The sequence below is a fragment of the Fulmarus glacialis genome, unplaced genomic scaffold (assembly GCF_000690835.1).
Source record: "Fulmarus glacialis isolate BGI_N327 unplaced genomic scaffold, ASM69083v1 scaffold49367, whole genome shotgun sequence".
Classification (NCBI taxonomy): domain Eukaryota; kingdom Metazoa; phylum Chordata; class Aves; order Procellariiformes; family Procellariidae; genus Fulmarus; species Fulmarus glacialis.
Window position 1 is genome coordinate 19,454 of NW_009224777.1, and position 13,747 is coordinate 33,200.

At 48.6% G+C, this 13,747-nt stretch overlaps 2 protein-coding genes across 2 annotated transcripts; both read right to left on the reverse strand.

The window, feature by feature from the left end:
* Positions 1-1,485: 1,485 nt before the first annotated feature.
* Positions 1,486-5,279, reverse strand: LOC104071185 (cytoglobin-1-like). Its single transcript, XM_009582235.1, has 3 exons — positions 5,181-5,279; positions 2,955-3,186; positions 1,486-1,704 (listed from the first exon to the last, which is right to left on the reverse strand). The coding sequence occupies exons 1-3, from the start codon at positions 5,273-5,275 to the stop codon at positions 1,576-1,578; spliced, it is 456 nt and encodes a 151-aa protein (XP_009580530.1). The 5' UTR covers positions 5,276-5,279; the 3' UTR covers positions 1,486-1,575.
* A 4,996-nt stretch (positions 5,280-10,275) lies between these two features.
* On the reverse strand, positions 10,276-13,345 carry LOC104079996 (heat shock 70 kDa protein 12A-like; the record flags this gene model as incomplete). Its single annotated transcript, XM_009582236.1, has 4 exons — positions 10,276-11,321; positions 12,305-12,476; positions 12,834-13,058; positions 13,252-13,345. Coding segments are annotated over 4 exons (1,537 nt in total), but the record flags the coding sequence as incomplete, so codon positions are not given.
* Positions 13,346-13,747: the final 402 nt, after the last annotated feature.

The following is a 13,747-nucleotide window of genomic DNA, read 5'->3' on the forward strand; positions in this document are numbered from 1 at the left end:
CTGAGGGCTTTAGTTTTACTTGTGCCCACAGCTCTACAGCAAAGGAGCTCAAGCAGCCCTTCACTTCAATCACCAATAACACAAATGGCCTTCCAGCAGGAAGAGTGGGTGCAAGGGAGGGTTTTCCTCCGGACCCTGCCAGAAGCATTTCCTAGAAGCTTCCCCAAATCCTCTGCAAGGTCTCCAGTCCCCTCGCTGGGCAGCCCCAGTATATCTGAGACAACCTCCCTGCCCTTGCTCACCTCGCTGCGCCTCCGTACTTCCCGAGCTCCAGGCAGAGTGAGAAAACTACATCTTGAATGAAGGAGAATTCTGCATTTTTAGCTGTTTACACACTTGTTGTTTCATGCTCAAAAAAGCTTCCCTTCCCACCACCCAAGGAGCCTGATTACTGCACGTGTGATGGGTGCCTGGTTGGGAGCTTGAGCTGGTTTCAGTAAACCCCCCAGTACCACCAGTAACCATGCGCTGTAATGCGTGGTTACTGCTCCTGCGCATCACGTGTGCCTTTTCCGTACCACAAATGAGAGGACGCATCAGCTTTCTCTGTGTTTATTGTGTTACACTGAAGCAAAACGGCACATATTTTGTTATTTGCAGTTACTAGCTGATGATTTCACCATGTCTAAGGAATACAAGGAAAAGCAATTAAATATTTCGGGACTCGATTACCACTGAAGGGAGGCTCAGGCCGTGCGACAGGACAGGATGAGGGCAGCGCCGTAGAAATCCCATGCTGAGCTGAGCCCACCATGCCACCCACTCAGCGGGGCAGCAACCTCCCTCAGCTGGACGCATTTTGGGTAGCACAGGAGCTAGTGAGCTCGGTACTATTGCCCTCTCCTGGGTACGTGGCCAGAGCAATTTGCTGGGAGTAGCACCGTGAAATCCACATGCTGGAGATGTTCATCCCAGCCCAGAGGGACCCAGTGGTGACCACATTCAGCGTTGCCATCCCTTGCACTGAAAGTTGCTCCGACAAACCTCTCCCCAGGTTGGGGAACTCCGCTGGCTCATGCAGGACGGGACTTTCCCCATGTCTTTCTCAGACGTTAGTCTTTCCCATACACCACTCCCCCCATTGTTTTAGTTCAAACATGAAACAACACCCATGCCTCTTAAATAATGACCTCTACAAAGTCCCTGGAGATGCTTCAAAACGGTCTCCTGCTCATCATTCATGAGGATGGAGATGTGGTAGCTGAGATAAAGAGCTGCTGGTGCCTCTCTGGGCTGATGCTGCTGGAAGGAGCAAGTCTTTCACTCAGGAATAGCAAGCTTAAAGTCATCGTCTTAAAATGTAGCCTTCAAGGACAGTGGCCAGAGGAACCCACCTGAAGCACTGAAGCTGCAAAGCGCATCAGGATTTGTTGGTTGGCTTTGATGTATCTGCGGGTTTTATTTAACTGTAGAAACTCAGTTTGCTAAGGAAATTATTGACGTTGATATCTACATTATATAAGCCTTTTTGTTGTTTTTTTTTTTACTTTTTCATTCTTCCAACTGTGGCTGGAGGCCCAAAAGCAGCAAATCAGTGCTGGCGAGATATTTGAAGAGCTTAGAGGTTGCACATCCTCACCAACCCACCTCTTTGTAGACGTTGTTCAGGTGAGTGCAGATTTCATTGGTCACCTTCTCAAAGGAAGCTTTGCAGTCTCCGCCAAATTTCTCCTCCATCAGTTGCAAGATAATGTCACAGATAATCTAAACAAGGAGTAGGGAAGAAACAACCAGTGTGAACTTTTCTCCACATTAGAAACATAAGAAAAAAATATACATTTTTAGTTGGGGTTCTTGGAGAGTGGAAAGGGGGTGCAAAAATAATTCAGTAGCATATAGCATGCAGAGCTGGAAATAGGTCGTGGAATATTAGGTACATTATAGAATTCACCAAAAAACGCAGTCACTGTTGTTTTTTTTAACTATCCTGAATCTGGTTAATGTTGACTGCATTCATATACAGTTACTTAAAGACTGCTATACAGGACCGTGTACATCACAGTCCATCTACTGCAATCCTTCTCCTGGTAGTGGACTGTCCCAAATGTTTAGAGGCCACAAGGAGGTCCATGGTGGACACCTCTGGAATACACGGTTTGGGGGGGGTGTGTAAATTTCTTCCTAATCTTTCCCGCTCGTTAGCTACCTGGCACTCTGTAGCAAGGAGGGTTTGTACGTCTTTACAGCCGCTAGCTAGGTGGTATACTTTGAAGCGCCAATTCCTTTTCTTTGCAGCATTTATTATTTTGTGTCCATCTTTACCCTGAAAAAGTCTTTTCAGGATCTCTCCAGGCAGAAATCCTCACTTATTCTCCCACTTATTGAAAATTGGGCCCACTGCTTTGGAAACCACCTTCCTGGTACCTGAGTGACCTTTGCCAGAAGGTGCCTCCTTTTGCATTTTGTGCCGTGTAAGGCAGACAAAATAGCTATAAATGCACTCTGCTGGTGACCGTAGGTGGACTTGGGTAAGTCATTTGATCCTGTATTTATTATCTGTGTTTGTTTAGTGATGACAATGCTGTTGCCATGGTTGCTCAATAACAGCTGGTTTAGTGGTCCTAGAAAAGCTCAGTTCCTATTACTAGAGAAAAATAGACATCAAGGACTGAAGTCCAGTGTTAAGCTGCTTTTCTGAGTCTTGTTATTAAATGACAAGCGTGGAATCCTGTTGCACTGAGAAAACCCACTACAGCTCATGGGTAGCTCTGCAGCTCCCACCTGAGCAGACCTGCCTACATCTCTCCTGCTGCACAGCCTTCTTCCCAACAGGTGCCAGGTCTCACGTTCCTGCTATCTTCCACCATCATCCGTCTCACCTTCCACCATCTCCACTCTCTGAAGCACATATATATTTATATATACAAAGCCTGTTTTCCTCAGTTCTACCCCTCCAAGGGGAAGACATCCTCCCATCACAATTACACCCCCTGGGAAGATGGCTGTTGGCTCACCCTAAAATTTTTGGGGTCAATCTTCAGCTGGGTGGCATGTTTCTTGCCGAGTGGGTTCACTACCCCAAGAAAAGCCTCAGAGTTGTCCAGGTGTTGCACCATGTCGTTGATGGCGGTGAAAACCCTCTTGCCGTGGCCCCTGACTTGATCTGACTGTTTCATCTCTTCGGCGGAGTCCATGCCTTTGAAGTGTGCAAAGTAGGACTTGGTGTCTGGGTGCTCAGTAAACATCCTGTTGAGAAATGAGAGACATCCTAATTTGTGGACCGAGGCATCGATGCAGATATGGCTTCATGTTCTAGGCCTTGTCTTATGCATTTATTGCCCTTTTTCCTTCTCTTTATTAGAACAGACACCTCTTTGCCCTGCATTTCTTGGTTCTCCTTCGCCCTTCCCATCTGTGCACAGCCCCTGTGCCTGTCCCCTCCCTTGCCTCTCCCCAGGGCACTTCCCTTTGCTCACTCTGCCTTATAATCTACCTACCCTGAACTTATTCTGCTGCTTCTAGAGTAAACATTTCCTCAGTGTTGACTCAGTGTTAGGTGGAGATAAAATGCACAGAGAAGTGGGAGCGCGTTCACACGGGGTGAGTGTGACAGCGTGATATTCCCAAAAATGTTCTGGACAGCAAATATGTCCACTCTGCTCTCAGTGGGTGTTTTCATGGAGCAACCCTACTATTGGTTTTGCTAATTAACCCCTTCCTAGAGTCCATCCCAAAGCTTTCTTACTGCCTGTGATGGATTGTTGTTTGAGTACCAGGTACTGCTCATTTTGTTTATTCAAAAGTAACACAATTCAGTGCCACTCGTAAAGGAATTGCCTTTTATAATACATCAGTTATGTATTTACTCCATTGGGTAAACCAGTTATCCACCTAAAATAGCAAATTCCAGATTGCATTTCACAGAGTCACAGAACGCTTGGGCTTGAAGAGACCTCTGGAGGTCATCTGGTCCAACCCCCCTGGTCAAGCCGGTTGCCCAGGACCATGTCCAGATAGCTTTTGAATATCTCTGTGGGTGGAGACTCTACAAGCTCTCTGGGCAATCTGTGCCAGCGCTCAGTCATCCACACAGTGAAAAAGTGTCTCCTGATGTTCAGAGGGAACCTCCTGTCTTTCAGTTTGTGCCCATTGCCTCTGGTCCTGTCACTGGGCACCTCTGAGAAGAGCCTGGCTCTGTCTTCTTTGCACCCTTCCGTCAGGTTTTTATATACATTGATAAGATCCCCCTGAGCCTTCTCTTCTCTAGGCTGAAGAGTCCCAGCTCTCTCAGCCTCTCCTCATAGGAGAGATGCTCCAGTCCCTTCATCATCTTCGTGGCCCTTCGTTGTACTCTTTCCAGTATGTCCATGTCTCTCTTGTACTGGGGAGCACAGACCTTCTCTAAAGGCAGAGCTGGGGCTGTAGGACACTGAGGCAAAACCTTCTAGAGTAAATTACCCCAGGAAGCCAAGCCACTGGATGCTACTAGCATTTTATAGCTGCATTTCTGACCCTAACTGTCCTCAGGTTATCTGTAGAGTGCAGAAATAAAGAGCAGTGCATAACACTTTTTGAGGCTGATCCAGGCACAAGATGTGATACACAAGAAAGCCAGAGGGAGTGGTAAAGGTATGATAACCAGAAATAGTATTTGGACTGATCAGTGCGTATGGAGGCGATTTAAGTCCCAGCTGAGAGAGGGATATGTGAAAGGTGAATAGGAGAAACTTCTGTCTTATGGAAAAAGAGAGGAAAATAGAGTGAAAACCAAGAGAGGAAAGCCCACAGGAAGGGCACAATACAATGAAACAGATGGGCTCTGGACTGGAAAGGCGGAAAGGGAATCAGAAGAGAAATATTGAGGACATGCAAGTTAAAAGAAAAAATTATTAAAGGAGTTTAGAGGTAAAGAGGAAGAGAGAAACAGGGCCCATGTTTTGTTCCCATTCTCTTTCACACCACACTTTCTTTTCTTTACCTTAAATGTGTGGAGTGAAGAAATTGTTCTTGTCTCTTCTTCCTTTCCCACCCCCTTCCCCCTTTCCTTCTACTTTTCTTTGTGTGGATCTCTCCTCATCCCTGTTTCCTCCCTGAGGTGGGATCAACCACAGCAAACCAAAATGTTCCCAGCAAGGGCTGCGTGAAAAACGTCAAAACATGCTCCTAGGTGGTAACTCCATCCTTCTTGCTGTTCCTCCTTCAACCCTGTGGGGTGGCAGCGGGCTGGGCTCTTTCCTTACCTGACCAGCACAGTTGTCCCGTTGTCCTCGGCATCCACATATATCTTCTCCCAGGCTCCACGGGCACTTTGCACCTCTGCTTCAGAGAATGACATGGTGAAGGAGACGTTGGCAACGAAGGGCGCAGCAGGAAGGAGAAGGACAGGGAGGTCCTGGCGGGACAGTTCTGCTCCAGTTCTCTCCTCAGGGTCCTCTAAATACTGCCCCGGGGATTTAAGACATCTTGAATGGACTCTTTGTCTCCGTTCCCCTCGGTTACATTTCTGCAGGCTTTAGGGCTGCCTAATCACTTTTAATCAGGAAAGAAACCAACCACGTGAGGAAGGAGGACTAGCACTCTCGCCGTGGCGTCAGGTGCCAGAGCAAAGATCTCGCTGTCTGAGGAGAGAAGGGAAAAAAGAGAGTTTTCAGTGGGGAAGGAAAAGATCAGCTCTCCTCCCCTCTCACCCCTGCCAAGGCCAGGCTTCTCTTTCCCGAGGGTGATCCTTGCCCAAGCACTAATTTTCCTGGTTTGCTCCCGAAAGCGCTGCTGTGCTGCAGGCACCGCGGTGCCCTGCCATCCCCTTTTCCCAGCACTTCCTGCTCCTTCAGTCCAAAGATCCCTTTTCCAGTTCCAGCAACTCTCTCCAGTCCTGCTTTCATGCCGTGGTCACTGCTTTCCCCGCAGCCCTCTGGTTTAGCAGGGGCTCACCCTGCACTGCTCCTGGCCACGGTACCTGGTGGGAGGCATCGCCAGCCCAGAACGACACCGTTGTGGGGACGGCGATGGCAGCGTGGGCACAGCATCCGTGGCCGCAGTGCCCTGGCAAGCCATGTCATTTTAACGCAGGAGGTAAATGGGTGCAGGACACCCAGACTGGAAGCACAGGCATTTTGCTACCCTAATCCTCCTGGCTTGCAGCCGGGATCTCTGTCCTATCCCTAAGCCCTACCTGCCTGGGAGGGAGAAAGAGATAAGGGGCAGGAGAAGGCTCAGTGCGGAGCTGCAGACAGCGCGTACGGGCCTGTTATTGTCACCGTCACTTGGAACTGGAGGCAAAAAAATTCTTGGATTATCCACACGGCGCCTGGGCTTAACCTCTGGCAGGAATGTTCTGGTTAAGCCCAGGGCACGCACATGAAATAAGGGCTAAGGGGCTTGAGGAACTGCTGCTGCTGCTGGACGCCGAGCGTAGACAAAACCTTGTATTGTTTGGGATGGTTTAGAGGAGGGAGGGAACAGGCGCGAGGGAGAAATGTGCGGCATGGCGAGCAAAACCAGCCCGAAACCCTGGGACAGAAGGAAAGTGGTGGTCGCAACCTCACAGAGACCAATCAGTCTTGGCGGTGTTGTGTCCCACCCTTGCCGAGGGATGCCTCAAACGACTTCACCAAAACTACCTCCCCCTTCCCTCCCTCTCCCTTTTCACCACAGCAAACAAAGAGTGGTTTGATAGAAAGCTGCACAGCCTTCTGCTTTCTCATCCCAAAATCCTCAGAAAAATGTCCCAGATTTCAGGAGAGCCCCAAGGGGGCACACACACTGTGCTGCCGGGACCGCTGCCTCTTTGAAGGCAAACACAAACCAGGGAAATGCCGGTCGGGCGAGCCCAGCCACCATCACAGGGATGCAGAGGAAGGAGCGAGGATGGCAGGAGTTGGTGGTTCCCAGGTCTTGGGAGCCAAAACCGCCTAGGAGGAGCTGGGTGGGGAAAGCACCAAGTTTTTGGCCGAGAACAGAACGCACATCAGGTGCTTGTCATGGGTGGCCTGGGAGGGAGCGAGTTCCTGAAGAGCGAGCAGCACCAACTTTAGCCGAAGGGAAAGGGGCTTGGGCAGGTCCGGAGCATGGAGGTAGAGCTGTTTTTATTTCGGGGTGTGAGTGTGGACAATTACTTGCTTGCAACTTTTCCTCCTCTCTGTAGGTGTCGTTCTCCTTGCAGATCCTGGTGCACCCTGACTTGCTGGGGACAGTTCTCGGTGGGAGAAGCTGGAACGTGGTGGTGAGCTGGGCTCTCTGGTTGTGGTAGCAGGGCACATTACTCAAGGATGAGTCTTCCCTCTTAGCTTTCTTAGTCTTTTCCTCTTCATCTCCCTTGTTTGCCCTTCATTTCTCTCCCCTTTGGTGTTTGTTTGCAGTTCACAAGCAAACCTCAGCTTCCCTAGGGGACTTCTCCTCTGCTCTCCCCGACCTCATCGGGGACACTGCCGTACAAAGGTGCTCATTCACTCAATATATTGCCAGACATCCTGTCGTAGGCCAAAAAAATACCTGTTTTGAGTTGGGAAATTTCAATCAAATTAATTTACTGCCAAGTAACAAACCAACCAACACTTAGACACCTCTCTTCCCCGCCATCCTGGTCCCCCACCCCTGTGCCGCAGGTTACACCCAGGCCCTTCGGTGAGACCATGGGCGGTGCAGGAGCTGGGGGTTGGTGCATGGGGGTCCCTTTGCTCTTGCTGCTCCTTGTGTCCTACTCAGCTGCTCCAGCATGGGCTCTTCCGCCGGTCACTGTCCCTTTGGGTGCTATACCTGCCCTGGCCTTGTGTCTCCTTTTTCAGCATTCACTGCCCTTTCTTAAACATGTTTCCAGAGGGGCACCATAAACTCAACTGGTTAGTCCAGTTTTGGGGTGCAGTAGGTCAATTTTGTCCCGTGCCAAGCCAGCTGTGAGCAGCACAGAGCAGTCCCTGACCTCCTCCTGCACAGACAAAACAAACAGTGACGCCCTCAAGCATGTCACTGTGCTTTCTGTGACATGCTTTTCTTATTCTTTCCTTTCACCTTCAGGTGTTACTTCTACTGTTTTGGAAATTATCTTCTATTTTCCCCCTGCACGATTTGCTGAGTTGTTGTAAGATGAACACAGTAATACCTCATAAAGTTCTGACATCTCTAATAAAGTTATACGTATTGTACTACGCCTCAGGGGTCTCTAGTGATTGAAACAAAAAAGCTCCAGAAGCCTATTTTTTTTGGCCTCGAAATGGTATTGCTGTGAAAAATTTGCGGTTTAATCATAAAGTCATCACGTTGCTGCCGACACTCACCCCCCACCCCAGGGGAAGAGGATGCGTGCTTGGCTTATTTCTTTTTCCTCTCCCATGGTTTGTTTTGTTTAATATCCCGAAGGAAGTGAATGCTCTTAAGTGTCCTTTCTGCTGAATGGGGAGAAATATTTTCTAACGGGGGTGCTGGGCAGCACCGCAGAGACAGCCTCGGTCACGGAGGGGATGCTCCTCGGCGGGCAGGGTCAGGCCGAGGGGCAGAGAGCGCTGGGAAACCCCGAGCAGGGAGCACAGCCGCTGTATTTCACGCTGCGTGCAGCGGCCAAGCTTTTCCTGGCTCTGTCCCCAGCCAGGGAAGCAGAGGACGTGACTCCTGGCTGCGGCACTGGGAAACGGCAGCGGTTCTGCGAGATGGGGTTGGTTCCCTTTTGGTTTCCGAGAAACCATGTGCTTTAGCAGAAGGCAGCTGGCAAGCTGATGGCATCTTCTACCCACCCAGCCATTTAGGATGCGATGACTCTGCCTGCGGAGCTTGTTGATGCCCCGGTCACAGGCACTGCAAAGCTGCCTGTGTTTGCTTCGCCTTGAAAGTTCGTGATCAGTTATTTGTTTCATGTTTAATGTAAATAAACAACCCTATTAATTATGCAACAGGGGTTAATCCCCCGGCTCAGCAGACATGCCTGTTGTATAGGATGGCTGGAAAGGGCTCAGCAGCTATAACTCTTATTTTCCCAACACCCCCCATACTGTCAGACTGAGGTTAGAGCCCCCCAGAGCAGGTATTGCCAGGTTTCTTGGATGCTTAGCTTGAGATGCTGACACCGAGTGCTGCTTTTACAGAGATGACAAACAACTGTATCTGCTCCGTGCTCAGGATCTGAGGTTATCAACATTACTAGCTCACCAAAACAAGCAAAATTAGGAGCTGCAATCACAACAGTTGGTGCCAGTGTCTGAATGCCGAAGTCCGCATAGCATATGGGTGGGGAAGACCTGGGGCAGACGCATGCAGCTTTCCCAGCTGCCACCAGACCGCACTTCTCTCTCCTGTTCAGAGAGCAGTAGTGGGCTGGCGCGGAGCTGTGTTGCATTTTGCATGGGTGAAAGTACCAAGTCCAAAGGGTAAGAAAAAAGCAGGAGTACTCAGCTTCTTGGGACCTAGCCAGCCAGAATGGCCTTCACAGAGATTAAACACAGGTGCCATCTGACACGATAGAAATGTACACAGGTTTCTGTTGTGAATACTTTTATTGCACGCATAAGATTTTAAATGTGAAAACAAAGGCGATGTATTCAAAGTAGTTCAGCTTTTACATATCATAGGGCATAGTATATATACAGATTAACCCTCTGAATGCTGCTTTAATGACAGCATTAAGTACATGGCTAGCAGTGATTCTAACACAGCTAATAAGGATGAAAAAAAACCCCAATGGTTTAATGGAAAAAACACTCCCACAGGTTTTGGACACAAGCCCCCAGACTACATTGAGTTACTGCTTCACAGAGTATCTTGACTGGAACAAGAGCTCTTTAATTACACACAAACTATACACATTATACATATAGTTACACACAATATAAGTGATGTTCTGAAGAAAATTCAAATCCATTGAAAGTCACCCCTGGCAGAGTTAAACCTGGATTCCAGATAAAGAGACCTGATATCAGAGGAAGAGAGGATGTAGCTGAAAGAAGACATCAGGCTAAAAGAAATAGTTATGGGCTGGTATATGCGGAAGTTAGACACCAGTCCAGAAGCTTTGTTTCAAACACGGGTAGCATACAGATGACTATATTGGTGGTATGGATTATTGTGTTTAGAGATGCAAGGGGGCTAAGCTAGAAGGGCAAGAGATAAAACAGAAGACAACCCTGCTGTCAGATGCAACAGAAAGAGAGGTGTCGGACTGAAAGGGTGGTTGGTGAGGAATGGAAGGAACCAGAGAATCAGACTAGCAAACTGTTTACCTGTGCAAGCAGAAGGCTGGATGATGGACTTTATGGTCCATTTGCCTATTCTATTGTCGTAGTTATTGTCTCCCACTAAAGCCATGCCCTCCCTTGAGTTATTGTCCCTGCAGCTCGATGTTCCGAGCATTTACACAGCTAAAAAATCTATTATAACTGCCCGACTTTGTTTGGAAGTAATGTCAGTACATGTGGCTTTAAATTCAGTGAGCCCAAATTTAATATCCAGCTTCAGTTCGCGTTTCCTCCCCAGCTTTGTGTCTGGCATTGGCACTGTACAGGAGCCAAGCTGTTCCATCCCTTCCTCATCTACGTACTGAGCATCCTGCTTTTCTGTACAATAGAAAGAAAAACATGCATTTTTTTGGTCTGGTTCTGTTGGATTGAAAGTATAGTGGGCAACTTCATTTATATTCACTGACTCCTCAATTCCCACCAATTTCTTGAAGAGACCTGTGCAATAAATATAGCCATCAGCTTTTGAGACCCTTAGTTTACGGCAGTCATGGATAGCAGCATCGAATTTACTAGTTACTGCCACGCCGTATGTCCGAGCACTGACTCTTGAGGCAATAATATGTGGATTGACTCCAAATAAAACAGCCCCTTTTGCAATGGCCCCTTGGGCCTCCAGTGGACAAAGGATATGATACTTCTCACTAAAGGCCTGACGGATGGCATCTCTCAAGATGATGCTAGACGCAAAACCTCCCACGAGCAAAATGTACTGGACCTTGGCTATCTCGGGCTTCTCAAGAATTTCCCTCAAAGTATGAATGATATTTTTGATACTATAGTCAAAAAGGCTCTTCATTTTCTCATATGTAATCATGATCATTCCATCACACCACACAGCTCCTTTTGCTTTTTTGAAGAAGTGGGAGATGTCCTGCTTGCACTCTGCCACTCGGGTCAAGTTGTAGTAGCAATGTATGTAGACTGCCTCCCTGCTAGCAGAGCATTTCTGTAGACTGAAGTTGTACATCATATGTTGTAATTCGGTAGGGTGGCTCTTCACATATTCACCCCATACGCCATCATCGAATATTTCCCTGAGGAAATCTGTGAAGTTTTCATCCACTCTGTTGCCTCCCCATCCACCTCCAGCTGCCTTGTGTAACTCCTTCAAGTAATGGTTTTCTTGGATCTCATGTACCGTGATGTCTATTGTGCCACCTACACACACACGGACAAACACCAATGAAGTTAGCTGTTTTCTTTAAAATACCTGAGGTCCCTACTTTCCACTGAATATAATCTTACCTTCTGAACTCCTGGTTCAGGTTCACAAGTGCACTTTTCTGCTGCTTTCTTTTCTCATCTTCACTCCTGCACTATTGCCTGCACACCTCTAGACTTCCTAAATTTACGCACTTCTGTTTACAAGCCTGGTCTCTCAAGGTTCCTACAGTAATTGCTGATGAGAGCTGGATGCTCTGACTTGCTCCCTGCACAAGCCGATCTCCTTTCCGATCACAAAAGGAGGCTGGCCTCCTCACATAGATAGTTGACTCCTGCCTTTTGATATACAAGCTCTGAGTTAAGATGAGCAGTGGTGGTGAGACTCTCAGAAACTTGTGGTCCTCTTGATCCCTTTTCAGTATTTGTTCACAATCACCAGACTGCTCTTGGCAGAAAATTCATGTCACACCGAAAAAACACACAGGAAACTAGAGAAATTACTGAGAAGTACTCCATCAAATATCCTTAATTATTTACTCTACAGGGCCTGCTAGCTAATCTCTTTGGTCAGTTGACTGGGCACTACGCTCGCTCCGACAGAGGAGGCTGTGAGCTCAGGCTACACAGCAGCATGTGGATGCTTGTCGGTGGCTGCGGCTGGGACACGGTGCAGACTGATCTGGCGCGATGGCAGGAGCTCTCGCTGTGACTGTCTGGCCTGCAGTGCATGACGGCATGAGACACTCGGTGACTTCCCTTTGCCATGGATCAGGCCTTTAGCAGTCCTGTCCTTTCCTCCCATTTTTCTGCCTGCCCATGGGATCTCATTAAGTGAGAAATAAAAATAAAAACGCTGTGACAAGCACAGCACTGGAGTCCAAGCTCTGGGACTGCACTGCAGACCTTTGGGGACACTGCAAAACAGCCATGCTCCACGCCCAGCAAAGACAGTACCTGTTAAACAGGGAAAATTTTACCTCCACAGTCAACAACGATATACTGGATCCCAGGGGAGTCCTCGAACTTCTTCTTGTCACTGCTGTCCACCATAAACCCTTCCTGTGGAAGCTGTTTGCACCAGAGCGATGCAGCCTCCGGCTCCAGGGCAATAATCAGGTTCTCAGAAATCATGTCAGAGATGAGTCCTGCCTAAAACCACAAGAGAGGAGTGTCAGTTCAAGGAAAGGTGGCAAGACCACCGCTGCACGAACGCCATCTGCTAGGGAGGCTGTTCTCACCCCAGGAGCCCATGCTGGGGTGGTGGTTCTTGCACCGCTGATCTCCGTGGGGCTCATTTCTACACGGCGGTGAGGGGAAAGGGCAGAGCGGTTGTAACTGCCACTTTGGGACATCCTCTTCCCCACCGCCCCCAACGTGGGAGATTTCTCTCCCTGATAGACTGAAATTTGAAATACAGGTTGTTTAAATGTCGAGGAGTTCCTCTGCCTCGATGGGTAAAGAATCTCCGAAGATAATTCGAGGAAGTGGGATAACCCCTGCTCTTACCTCTTTTGCTGCCAGCCGCATGAACTGCCTGGCAGCAGCGCTCCATATGGCCGGGACGGTAATGACCCAGGTGATCTCCTCCTGGTTGCAGACGGTTTGGAAAGAGGCCTCTTGGATGGTGTTGAGGGCATGTTCTTTCAGGTAGCGCAGGCTTTCGGAAAAGACCGTCAGGGCGGGAAGCATCTTCCCGTTGCTGGCTTTCAGCTCCATGCCAGAAGTGACTTTCTACAAAAAAAGGTCTCAGGGTCACACACGTGGCAGTCTCGGCAAGAGACCTGTCCCCTTCGCACGGAGCACTGCAGAACACATGGCACAGAAGGAGGTCCTGTCTCCAAACCTGAGTAAATTCCCAGCAATGGCTTCAGTATTGTGGCGAACTGCAGCCAAATTGACACAGGTCAGGTACCAAATTGCTTACCCACAACATCTGTGATTCAATAGGCAAAATATCAACGTGGTTGATGTCAGCTGTTTCTCCTGGGCCAAATTTTGTAAAAACCTTGTAGATCCTCCTGAACAGCCAGTGGGGAGAATTGTACTTTCTATGTGACACAACCATACATTCCCCAGGACTATGTATAGAGACTTCAGACCTTTCTGGCTGCACCTATACTTCTATGGATGGCATTAACAAAATATATGCTGGACAAACATGTAGACAAATAACCCTCTGGTCTGACACAGTTTCTCTATAATGTGTCCTCTTGGCGTATGTATCTCCCTGAGTGTATCTTGAGGCAGGTGGCTGCTCTGACGCTTTTTTAGTCTCTCCCAGGAGACCAAAACTCCCTCCATCAGTCCCTGATTGCCTGCTCTGTCTAGGAAGAGTGGGAAATCTTGCCTGTATTCAAGAAGTTTCAGGAGCCAGCCTTCACCCCACGTGCTTCCCTTTGTTTTGCTTCAGCAGCCACCAC

Bases quoted from the DNA above. Each gene is read 5' to 3' on its own strand.
- LOC104071185 (XM_009582235.1), bottom strand. From the start codon at position 5,275: ATGTCATTCTCTGAAGCAGAGGTGCAAAGTGCCCGTGGAGCCTGGGAG. The intron at 3,187-5,180 runs GTAAGGAAAGAG...ATTTCTCAACAG, and splicing joins GGGACAACTGTGCTGGTCAG to GATGTTTACTGAGCACCCAG. The intron at 1,705-2,954 runs GTGAGCCAACAG...CTCCTTGTTTAG, and splicing joins TTGACCCCAAAAATTTTAGG to ATTATCTGTGACATTATCTT.